The sequence below is a fragment of the Hyalella azteca genome, unplaced genomic scaffold, assembly GCF_000764305.2.
Source record: "Hyalella azteca isolate HAZT.00-mixed unplaced genomic scaffold, Hazt_2.0.2 contig12810, whole genome shotgun sequence".
Classification (NCBI taxonomy): Eukaryota; Metazoa; Arthropoda; class Malacostraca; order Amphipoda; family Hyalellidae; genus Hyalella; species Hyalella azteca.
Window position 1 is genome coordinate 125,817 of NW_025942756.1, and position 12,194 is coordinate 138,010.

General features: G+C 39.8%; 1 protein-coding gene across 4 annotated transcripts; it reads left to right on the plus strand.

The window, feature by feature from the left end:
- Positions 1–388: 388 nt before the first annotated feature.
- On the plus strand, positions 389–12,079 carry LOC108682319 (tonsoku-like protein). Of its 4 annotated transcripts, XM_047883401.1 has the most exons (4): positions 389–403; positions 671–898; positions 7,713–7,903; positions 8,005–12,079. In XM_047883401.1, exons 3-4 carry the CDS (start codon positions 7,723–7,725, stop codon positions 11,925–11,927), a joined length of 4,104 nt encoding a protein of 1,367 aa, XP_047739357.1. In that variant the 5' UTR covers positions 389–403; positions 671–898; positions 7,713–7,722; the 3' UTR covers positions 11,928–12,079. The 4 variants fall into 4 exon arrangements, with proteins under 4 accessions (XP_047739357.1, XP_018026949.1, XP_018026950.1 ...); XM_018171460.2 differs by lacking the exon at positions 389–403 and having other exon boundaries at positions 416–898; XM_018171461.2 differs by lacking the exons at positions 389–403; positions 671–898 and adding an exon at positions 6,695–6,723.
- The last annotated feature ends 115 nt before the right edge of the window (positions 12,080–12,194 follow it).

Genomic DNA, 12,194 nt, shown 5'->3' on the forward strand with positions numbered 1-12,194 from the left:
AGATGCAAACTTTGAAGGGTTCTTGCCCTCATTAGGTTCCAACAATGAGAGTGATGCTGACTCAGTCCTCACAGCTGGCCAGAGGGTACACTCCTCCCCTTGTTACCCAGACTTGCCTGAGCTGGGGGAGGGGGACTCTCCATCTGCAGATGCCAATGCAAATCCTCTGGTCATTGTAGTGGAGCCTCTTCCAGATGAGCGACCTGTATCGAAGTTCTTTGCTAATGATATAGCTCTTAGCAAAGCTTTAGCCACCTCAAGTTTTGGTACAGCTGGTATCAAGGGAATTCAAAAGAATATTAACAGAGGCCTCCTGATCATCAAGATGGGAAAACACAGCCCATCCAATATACCTCAGCTTCTTTCCACGACTGAGANTCTGGGTTCTCGTATGTGGCACAAGGTAGGGCATCCTCTAGCTACTAACTTGGGCAATTTAGCTTAGTGCTAATAATGTAGTCCTTTGTTTTAGAAGAGCAAATTGCTAGCAATTCTTAACAAATAAATGTCACTTTATTTTGAAACACATTTGTACCCTGATCTGCCTTCAGCAAATTATTTCCCTGAACATGATACTGAAATTTACACCCCAATTATGTGAGCTCTAGTTGATCAATTGATACAATGTTTATGATCCTGTATACTAATGATATTTTTCATGTGCACACAGTTGCTGGGACTTCTGCACGGACTAAATTCCTGTGCAAACGTGGGATACTGAGACTTCTGGAACAGCCAAATCCCCCTGCAGACGTGGAGCTACATGGATGCGTCTCCAAAGCTCCAATAAGCATCAAACAAACAAAAAAAACACCTATATGATAATCTATAATTATTATCATCGATGATTGTGTCTTGATGTTCTATGCGGTCAAATTTGATTTATAATTTTAATAAGGTAAGAATTCAAACAAATTGATTTCTAGTTGATACTTGATAGGTTTAGGGCATGGGCTACCTCGATATTGTCGATAACTGGGAGGCTGAAATCATGAGATTGAGATCTACCTATTCTATCATTTCTATGTGACCCGATGGGTCGATGGGATTGTGTTAGCATTATAGCGCAAATAAAGCCAATGAATAAGCTATCAATGAATCCTTATTGCTAAGTTCCCTTATGTTCAGAATCCAGATTGCAGAATAATTCATTAGTTGATAAAAGCAAGAATAAATTCACTGATTCATCTGCTGTTTCATCCTCTTTCATTTGCATTATGCTTATGGATGCTATGGTCTCCAGACTCTACCAGTCCACCTGGTATTATTGCAGATTAACTACATCCAAAAAAAAGGGTGTTTTTTTTTTAATTATATGTTTTTTGGGGTGTAGATTACGAATCTGAAATCCATTTTTGGCGGTCGGCATCGGAAAACCGATTTTTTTCCGACCCAAAAATCGCGCTAAAAATGCCTAAAATCTGCGAAATCGGCGAAAAATCAGAAAACATTTTTGAACTAAATCGATCTGGGAATGACTGTAAACCTATGTAAAACCCTAAAATCGCGCTAGGTTAGGTTAGGTTAGGTTAGGTTACGATATAGGCTGCTATTCCGCACCACCCAGGAGGCTGCTATTCCGCACCACCACCCATAAATCTGGAGATACATTGCCACATCGAGAGATCACAACCTAACGCCAACTCGCAGGTTGGGTTGGTTCGCCCAGGTTCCTTTTAGATCAAAATGCTATCTAAAAAAAGGAACTTGGCTGACTTAACCCAACCTAAGAGCTTTTTGTAAAATTTTGATGAACAATCCGACCCTTTATATAAAGGTGAGTGGGTAACGTAAGTTACGTAACCCCCATGTTATTAAATTAGGGTGAGTGGGTAATGTAAGTTACGTAACCCCCATGTTAGTAAGTCGCGAAAAAAATCGGTTTTCCGATGCCGACCGCCAAAAATGGATTTCAGATTCGTAATCTACACCCCAAAAAACATATAATTCAAAAAAAAAAACACCCTTTTTTTTGGATGTAGTTAATCTGCAATAATACCGTCCACCTTCATTATTTGGCCAAATAATGTATAGTTATTTGTATACCTACGCAATGAATAGTCTAACAAAACAAAACAAAGAATAGACAGTTATAGACACATCACTCAAACTCATGGTTTTGAAATTAGATTTTAGCATGAAGCATGAATTTAGCAAAAATTTTGTGTGATGAGAGAGTACGGTAGTAGGGTAAACGTGGTATATTCCGACACATTAAGCACGCATCGAGAAATGAAAAACTATAAAAAAAAACCTTATGCGTTACGTAAGTTCTGTTGCCTTCACATGACCTCAAAACACTTCACTACGCGTCAGCCATAGTGACAAACCACAGCTTTTTTAGAATCAGTTCATTTTCAATTTCCTCATTTACCCAAGATTTAAACCAATTTCTTAAGTATGATGATGCTAGTATCCAGATCAACTGTCAAATTTGACACATTTTTCGATGATCTCACCACGTGGCATGCATTGTCTCTCTTTGGATCTCAATATTTTCCCACTAGATGGCCAAGACCTAGTGTTTTTGCAGTATTTCGACACGCAAATGTATGACGTCACCATTTCAACCATCAATGAACACATGGAACTAAAACAAAGCTTAAGGGGACCGGCTACCCTAAAATTTTCAATTTTGGCGTTTTTCGGTTTTTGTACTCGTCTGAAAGCTGGAATTCTGCTCTTTCCAATGGTACCACTGCCATCGCTGTACGCCAATATTTACGTTCATGACGTCTCTTTAAAGGGAAGCGGGTGGGAGAGTTCTTTAAGAAATTAGATATAAAGTAATTACCTGCTGAAATCTTTGAATATAGTTTCTACTTGAGTTGTGCTGCAGTTACATGCTTGGTCTCATCTTAATGCTGACATTCTGAGCTTTCCAAGGATACTACTGCGATCCATGTACGGCAATATTGACGCAGATGGCCGGGCTGTAATGGGGGGCGGGGGGTGGAGTTCCTTCACTAAATAGACCTAAGAAAATTACAGCGGCAAGACTACATATCTTTGTGTATCTGGCATCTGAGCTCAGTTACCCTCCTAACATTCTACGTAGAGGTGCGCTACAAGTTGCTGCTAGCATCCTTGAGTGGATTAAGCTACAGAAGCCTGTAGTTTGGTATCCATGCTACATTGAGTGCCTATTTCGTAGGCGCACGGGACTTTGTCACGCCGTCCTGAAAGGTTTGAAAAGTTCAACTTATTGTCTCCTCCTACAGTTTTCAAACTACAGCAATGAGACATACGTACACCATTCGATTCGTAATGAAATTACCTAAAAATTTGATGATAATTTTTTTGAATTTCTATCTGGTTCGTTTTTTATATGGGGGAGAAGGGGGGGAGGGGGGAAAAATGAGAAAAATGGGATAAAGCGCACATAAAAACAAAACTAAGGGGAAAATGAGAAAAGTGATCATCAAATTTTTAGGTATGGTCCTTACGAACCGAATGATACGTGTCTCGATGTTGTAGGATGATATTTGTAGGAGGAGATAGATTTTCTAAAGTACCTCCTTTTTAGCCGTTTTCTATGAATTTCACGTTTTCTATCAATTTTTTCGAAAAATGTATACAAGCAAATTGTTTTCTATTTTACATTTTACGTATGAATACGAAATTTCAGCAAGATTGGATGATAAATGTAGAAGTTAGAGGGTAGCCAGTCCCCTTAATATAAAGGAAAAGCTGGAGAGGTGACGGAATTACCTACGATGTCGGAAACTCGGAATATACCGCGTTTACCCTACCTAGCTAATGAGTCTTGTTTCTCACTTTGACATTTTCTAGAAAATGCCATTATACCAGCAATATGAATGCTACAACTAAAGCTAAAAAAACTAGCCAACATTTCCCAAAAAATGTGTGAAAAAAATGCAAATATTTCAACTTTGAAGGTCTTGAATTTTGAACTACAATTTAATGCTTATATATTTTCTGCTTGTTGCTTAATGCTTTGCTGCCTAATCCTACTTGCCTCATGCTCTCAATGTCTCAAGAAAATGTTATTCATTTCTTATAACTTCCTTAAAACAGTAACCAAAATCTCACAGCCTAAGCCAGTAAGCCTTGACTACCAACTTGCCAAGATAACACAGGTAATGTAGTTCACTTGTTTTTGCATTAGGTTTTAAAGTACAAGCTAATTTTAAGGTATACAACCAGATGCAATTTTGTAAGGACTTTTAATATTAATAGTATTATTCTACAAAGCTTTTATAGGGTAAACGTGGTATATTCCGACATAACAACATTGTGGGTAATTCCGTCACCTCTCTAGTTTTTCCTTTATATTAAGCTTTGTTTTAGTTCCTTGCGTTTGTTGATGGTTGAAATGGTGACGTCATACATTTGCGTGTCTAACTACTGCTACTGCCAAAACACTAGGTCTTGGCCATCTAGCAGGAAAATATTGAGATCTAAAGAGAGACAATGCACGCTACCCAGTGAGATCATCGAAAAATGTGTCAAATTTGACAGTTGACCTTGCTCTACCAAATAGTGAATAACTGTTTGCATAGGAAGAATATATTAGTTTGCATAGGAAGTCTGTGAATATATTAGGAATCCTTTAAGTATACTTGTACTCGCTGATTTCAAGTGGTAAATAAATTAATAGATGATTAAGTTGAGAAATGGATTAAGACACATGAAAACTAATTCCATCACAACTTTAATTGGACACACACAGATCGTTCCAAGCTGTGTACAAAAATTAAAATTTGCTTAATTAAAAGCTTAATAGTTGTTAAATAAAAGCGTAATTAAGTTGTGTTCAATATTCATTAGTGTTCTAATTCAAAGCCGTGTTGTATTCCAATACAGCTCACACAGCGAACGGAATTTGAACATGTGGATGTTGGCATTAGGTATCAGTAGAATTTGAAGCGCAGATGGAATACGCCTCACCACGTGCCGAATATAGCCACACACAATGATGGAATATAGGGATTTGGTAGGTTTGCATTCTAAAGGCTTTTAAATAAATATGGCAACATTTTGTGACGTTTTGTTATTGCTGGCGTGTAGTGCGGTGTTTTGAGAGTCACATAAAGCAAACAGAACTTGAGTAACGCATACGGTTATTTTTTTATAGTTTTTCATTTCTCGATGCGTCCCTAATGTGACGGAATATACCGCGTTTACCCTAGTGGCATCTGGATCAAACAAACTTGGAGGGCACATCACACACAAGATTAATAGCAAGCAAAAAATAAATACACACAAGAAAAGATGGGAACAGATAAAATGACAATGCTGCTTGAGCTCTAGATTTATAGGTTCTACAAAATTGTTCTGTCTTTAGGCATCAACAAAACACCTGCAACAAACTGATCAAAGGAGCTAAAGTTACAGAAGTGGGCAGACTGTTCCAGGTTCTGATGGCAGTGACCGGGAATGTCAATGGTCAGGCAACCAATGTTATTTACAAATTCTCCTGCTTGAATGAAGGGTGTAGACTTCTCCAAAATGTTAGATACATTGATTGGACCAGCACAACATTGAGCCACAGACTCGCATGCCATCTGCAAGCTGGAGGACCAAAGAATCATATGCAGGTGGCCTCACAATATGATGATCACCCATGCCATGTTCAATGTTGGAGGCCTGCACCAGTGTCATCATGAGTTTCTCAACACTGCAAGACTGTCAATAGCAGAGGCTCTCATCATCAAGGACGAGGCCCCTGCTATCAATTTGCAAACCTTGGGATTTGTCAGGATGTTGAAATTATTCTTGGATTAATTAATTTTTTTATTTTGAACCATATCTAAGGTAGTAGGTACCTACTTGTTGTATGTACTTGTTATGTCATTTCCAAATTCCAATTTTAAGTACCATATCATAATAACTCTCCACCTACTTGATAATGAATATTGAATATTTGAAATGTCATATTCCAGTAAAATGTCATTTGGTAACATGCTTTTTGATCTCAAGCACCAGCTAGAAATTTCATTTGGTTTATTGAAAAAATAATAATAAGAAGAAAATTGTTAATAAAATGTGTGCTCTGGTCTTCAGTCAAACCTGCATAATCCTCTATAACGTCAAACGGGGTAAAAAGGGACGGTTTTGAGCGTTTTCTGTTAATAACTTCTTACCATGAAACATTTCTCAAACAAGTTTGAGCTCATTTTAAAGGTCTTTGCAAGGGCTATCGTAGGGCACCTCCAAAAAAATTTCATATGCTATTTGTAAGGTGCTAGATGCAATATAAAAGGCTCCTGAATTAATTTGGAAATGGGGTAAAAAGGGACACTTGAAATAAAACTCTATTTTGCTAACCAAGGTTCTACTGTAAATGCAATTTTAGGGGTGTCCCTTATTACCCCTGGGGGGTGTCCACTATTACCCTGTTTTGCGGAAATGGCCACCATTTCTTCTTGGAATGAGATATGCAAATTCTGTCAATCACATTTTTAAGCCAACACTAGTGTGCATCTTTTATGTAAGTGAAATTTTTCAGTATGACAAATATTTTTTCTGCTACTGACCTTAGCAGAGGTACTTTTCCAAAATCTCACTTTTCACACTTTTTTTCAGGGATTTTTTAGAGGTAATAAATGTATGATTTTTCAACTTGCTTTATGCTGCATAGATAGCAGAAATGGTGAATTTTACACCACTATTTATAGTTTTGCAATATTTTAATTAGTTTACCTGCTACAACATTTCTACAAAATGCTGGAGGACTGTCCATTATTACCCCATTTGACGGTACCTACAATACTATTACTAATTTCTACAGAATATTTGTAATATGTGTTTGTCATGGCATGTTGCTAAGAACAACAGGGGGAATAGCATTCAATGTGCATCAGTGAGAGCTAAGCACATTTGCTGGCTCCTTCCCCACTCCCTTGCCTGTCTTGTGAGTGCTGTTGGCCTCCTATCTTGAATATTAGTCTGCATTCCAGTAAAAGCAAAGGCATTCCACCAAATTTTTCTATTCTTGATGCAATTTTTTCTTTAGTTGAGATACATCACAGTAAAGGACTATGGAAGTCATGACCATGGATAAATTTCTTTTAAGCTACCAAATTATTTCTTCAAAAATGCCAAGGCATTAAGATGATGAAAAACAGATGTTGACTGCACTTCTCCATCTCCATAGTACGTGGGAATTTGGGATCAACTTAGTCAATATTAAATGATATGGACTACAATACTTTTTGAGTGTCTCAAATTGTAGCAATTGTAGAACATTGCCTTACAGTTGCTATCTCTAATTGTCAAGTTTGGTTCAATTGAGAAAATGTATCCTGTAAGATTTATTTAGACTTTAATTATGCATTTAATTCTAAAATTGTATTATGTACCATATAGGGTTGCCATTGCCAAATTATTCTTTAGGCATTGTTGTGAGGGCCATATTGCCAGCTATTAATGAAGAAACCTTTTTTTACCCAGAAATTTCATGCAGATTAACCTTGACTAGGAATTTCGATAAATATTTAATGAACAGGTCATCAAATTAATCTATACATGCATTTCCTATTCACATAAAATTAAAATATGAGATTTGACATGTGTTTAAATTGTTATTGAACTTTCCAATATGAGCTTAATCTGTCCCTTAATTTTGGGACTAAAAGATACAAATTACATCTGATGTGCTTCTGTCGTCACCAAGAGTAAGAAGTTTTTATTTTGTAGGTATTTTAGGCAGAATTTCTATTTTGTTCACTCTCTGTTTGTCTGTAAAGGGCAGGCAACATGGGACGCAAAAAATTCTCCAAAGAGTTGCGGTTGGCAGAGCAACGAAATGACTGGCGTGAAATTGCAACACTTTGCAATGCTTTGGGCAGTGAATTGCAGTCCACTGGGGACTTCAGTGAAGCTCTCAATTACCATCGACGGGAGCTTCATGCCTGCACAAAGCTTAATGACACACTTGGTGGGTGTTTTTCTTACTTTGATTTGCATTAAATTCAAGTGAATATATTCATTCTGCTCGTTATTGGAATTGGTTTTGAGCCTCTGTTTCTGTGATTGCAGGCATGGGTGTAGCGCACCGGCGCGTGGGTGAGGTGCTCTTTGAACTTGGCGAGACGGAGGCAGCGCTGCAGCACCAGGAGCAGCACCTAGTGCTTGCTACTGAAGCGAACAGTGTATTGGAGCAGCAACGTGCCTATGCCACCATTGGCAGGACGCAACTTGATCGCATCGAACGTGCGACAACCTCTCCAGAAAAAAATGACGCCATAAACTGCGCCAAGGACAATTTTTTGAAGTCCTTAGAGAAGTGCAAGGATCTGATGCCTGGCGAAGTGTTGCCCAATGAGTTGGCTCTTATGCGCTGTCGTCTCTACCTCAACCTTGGACTGGTTGCAGATCACAAGGGTGACACAAAGCAAGCCTCAGACCTTATAAAACAAGCGGCGACATTAGCGCGTCAACATTCGTTTCATGAAGATTTATATCGATGTCATGACGCGTTGTGTTTTCAATATGTAAAACAGGATAAAATAGGCCTTGCTTTGGAAGAGAGTAAAGTCGCAGTGACTATTTCTGTCAAATTGGAACCTTGTAAAAGAGTGGAAGCTCATCGAACGTTAGGGCTGCTGTATCTTAGGCTTGACAATATTGCGCTGGCTAAACGAGCATTTACGTCTGCTTTCAAAATAGCTCAAGCTGATCGCAGTGACGTTGCATCTTTGAAGCCTTTAGTGAAGACTACTTCTGAACTTTTTAAACTAGAAAACCAAGAAGAAATATCAGATGAAGAGCAACTGAAAATACTGGAAAAGAGAGGTGACTTATACGCTAATCTAAAGTACCCTGATCAAGCCATTCTGAATTACAAGAAGTTGATAGAGAAGTCTTTAACATTAGGTAAAAGTGAGTCTGAAATAGCACCGATTTATTATTCACTTGCGAAAACCTACGAAGAAGACAAGAGATATGCTGAGGCAAAAGCATATTACAAGAAAGAATATGATGTGCGGCTGAAGACGGATCCAAAGGAGGCGTGTAAGACTCTGCTGTGCATCGCTCTGCTTGGTGAGCAGCTGTCGGAGAGCAGTGAGCAGCTACAAATATATTATAACGAAGCCTTGGCCCTAGCACAGCGCGCGAATTGCGGCAAGCTACAAATGCACGTCCTGCGCACACAAGCCGCTCTCGATGAACTTCAGCCGATGGTGAAAGAGTCTTTACTGCAAAAAATTGAAACTGTGAAGACTGTGTTTAATCTTGATTCCGATTGTGAATTTAGTGAAGATGAAAGCGACAAAGAAAGTAATGAAAGTTCCTTCGAGTTGTCAGAAAGCGAATCAGAAAATGAGGCTAGTCCTCGAGCTCGGGCTCCTAATAGCATAATTGTTCGAAACATTGAAAAATGTAATTATTTCGGTGAAACTCCTCTACACAAGGCCTGTATAAATGGAGAGCTGGCTAAAGCCAAGACTTTGGTTAAACATGGACATAGAATTAACGTACGAGACAAAGCTGGCTGGCTGCCATTGCACGAAGCGTGCAATCACGGTCATTTAGAGCTGGTCAAGTTCTTGTTATCAGTCGGGGCTCACATTAACGATAGAGGAGGAACCGATTGCAACGGAATCACTCCCTTGCATGATGCAGCATCTTGTGGTAATCTCGACATCGTAAAACTCTTGCTGGAAAAAGGAGCCTCTGTCGTATGTAAAAATGATGACGGCGAAACGCCGCTGGAATGTTTGCTGTCGTATAAACTTCGCGCGGAAAATTTGACCGATGATCAGATTCTTGAAATTGATATCGTAGCAGAAGAATTGAAGTCTATGATGGAAAAACAAGGATGTTATGTAAATCTGACTACCTTCATGTCGAAAAGTTCTAGTTCATCTGAGGCAAATCATTTGATGAGGAAATCTCCTACAGGAAATAATCAGTTTTCCCTTAGTCAAATAACTGACAATACAGAAAAAGCCGATGAACTCGCCTCGGCCATTGTTTACTCAGATGACGATGACGCGCTTCCTTCGGCGCAGCCTCGTCGACCGCGCCCCAGAGCAGGCGCTGTGGCGCGGTACAGGAACGCCATCAGCGAGCTGGGCAGCGCTGTCTCTCGCAACGCGGCAGATGACCGGCCGTCAGTAATTGATTTGCCGCTACTGGACACCTCGTGCGCTCACAAAGAGTTGAAGGCAAAAAGCGGATTGATTGAAGAAAATGAATTTGTTGGAGAGAATGATTTCATTGAGCAAGACACGAGAACTTCTTCTAAACGCAAGAGGCCTCTGTCAAAATCGTATGTAGATTTTACTGTGAGCTCGAAAGCCAGAAAAATACTACGAGAGAAGAGTCCTGCAGAAAGATTGTCGAAAGACCAGAAAAGTCGGCGTCGTTTCAAGCAGGTGAAACTTAGTTCAATGCTAGAGCGATTTCCAACGGTGCGCAGAAACGAAGAAGATGACCGCTCGGTTGATAGTGATAACGGTTATTTGAGTGATAACTTGGAAATCAGCGATGTATCATCTGTGTCAAGGAATCATACTGCATCTAAGGCTGGCGCCAGTTCTTCAAATTTTTTATCATTTGCCGACACTGTTTCTGCTGGTCCCGGCACTCGTGTTGCTTGCGATAGTTCCAACAACGCTGCTCCAATCCGCATCCGCGTTAATGTTGAAGACAAAATTCTATTGGTACCTATTGCCGACTCGCGTCGTGATCGCACTATTGAGTGGCTGTGCTCAGAAATTTCTAGCCGCTACTATCAATTGGCGGGCATCAAGCCAACGTTAGGACTACAGACCCACGACGGTGCGCTGTTGCATCCAAGTGACCCCATCACCATGGTGCTCGGTGAGGAGAAAGAGGAACTAACGGCAATTGTGTCAGCGTGGGAGCTGCCACCGCTACACCTCCGTTACAGTCAGGATTGCGTGCTACAACAAGTCGCTCCGTGTCCTCGTATCATTACTACGCTTACGAAAGCTGAGTCCTCGTCAGTCCTGGAGTTGCAACGCGTCACCCGATGTCCAGCACAGATAAGGCTCGTGTTACGAGCGTTACAACGCAATCAGAGCCTTCATTCTCTGTCCCTGGCTAACACAAATTTGGGTGATGATGGCTTCGAAGTCCTATTAGATATACTTCCGTCGATTCCAAACCTGTCGTCCCTCGACGTTCATGCTTGTGCTATTTCACAAAAATCTATATCAGAATTGATAAAAAGACTACCAAGCTTCTCCAAATGTGGTATCAGCGTTTTGAATCTTGGGTATAATGCGATGTTTGGATGTAGTTATTCTGAAATCGTTGGACTGCTTTCTCTCCCTAAATTGACATCTATTAATTTGCAACATTGTTTACTCGATATCAGGGAAGCGGAAGCGGTGCAAGTTAGTGATAATGTCAGGACACTCATGCTTGACGGCAATTCGTTTACTGCTCCAGTTATAAAGAACTTGTTGATGTGCGTGCCAAATCTGAAGCACTTGTCTCTGCGCGGTGTGCGCTGCACCACGGAGGGTAGTGCTGGCATAGGCGCTGCGCTCGCTGAGCTGCTAGGCGGTGGAGAGCAATGTATGCTCGAAACTCTGGATTTGACGTTTGCCAATATTAGTTCTTACGACTTGGAAGTCATTCGTCCTTACTTTTATCGCTGTCCATTCTTGTGTTCGGTCAATATATCTCATAACGCTCGATTAACCAGTGAATGTATCAAATCATTGTTGAATGAGCTAGAGACTAATATGGCAGTACCGGTATCTACCTTGCTGCTGCACGGAATCGATGAATTCACAGAGGAACTCTCTCTCGCTTTTGCTCGATTGATAAATGTTAAGTTCAGACTTAATAAGCCCTTTCAATCTGTATCATTCAGAGTCTCTACGCACACGGATATTATAACAGATGCTTGGAAATTGATATACGGGCATAAATCTCAGGTTAGACGTGTTGGACAAGATTCATTTCTGGACGTTTTAATATAAAGTGGGTTTTATCTGTATCTGTATTGCACTTTCTCATCTTGAAGAACCGTTCTTAATCTGAAGCTTGATACATCTTTCGTTCTCTGAACCACCTACCACCTTATCAATATTTACAAAATTTCATATTTCCATTATAAAAATTTTAGACTCGTTAGCTATATTCATTTTCCTAGATATATACCATGTGCATGGAGGTGGACGAAATACGATACATTTGATTTGCAGAAATTTGTATGGCACTTCAAACATTTATTATGTTTGAGCTGT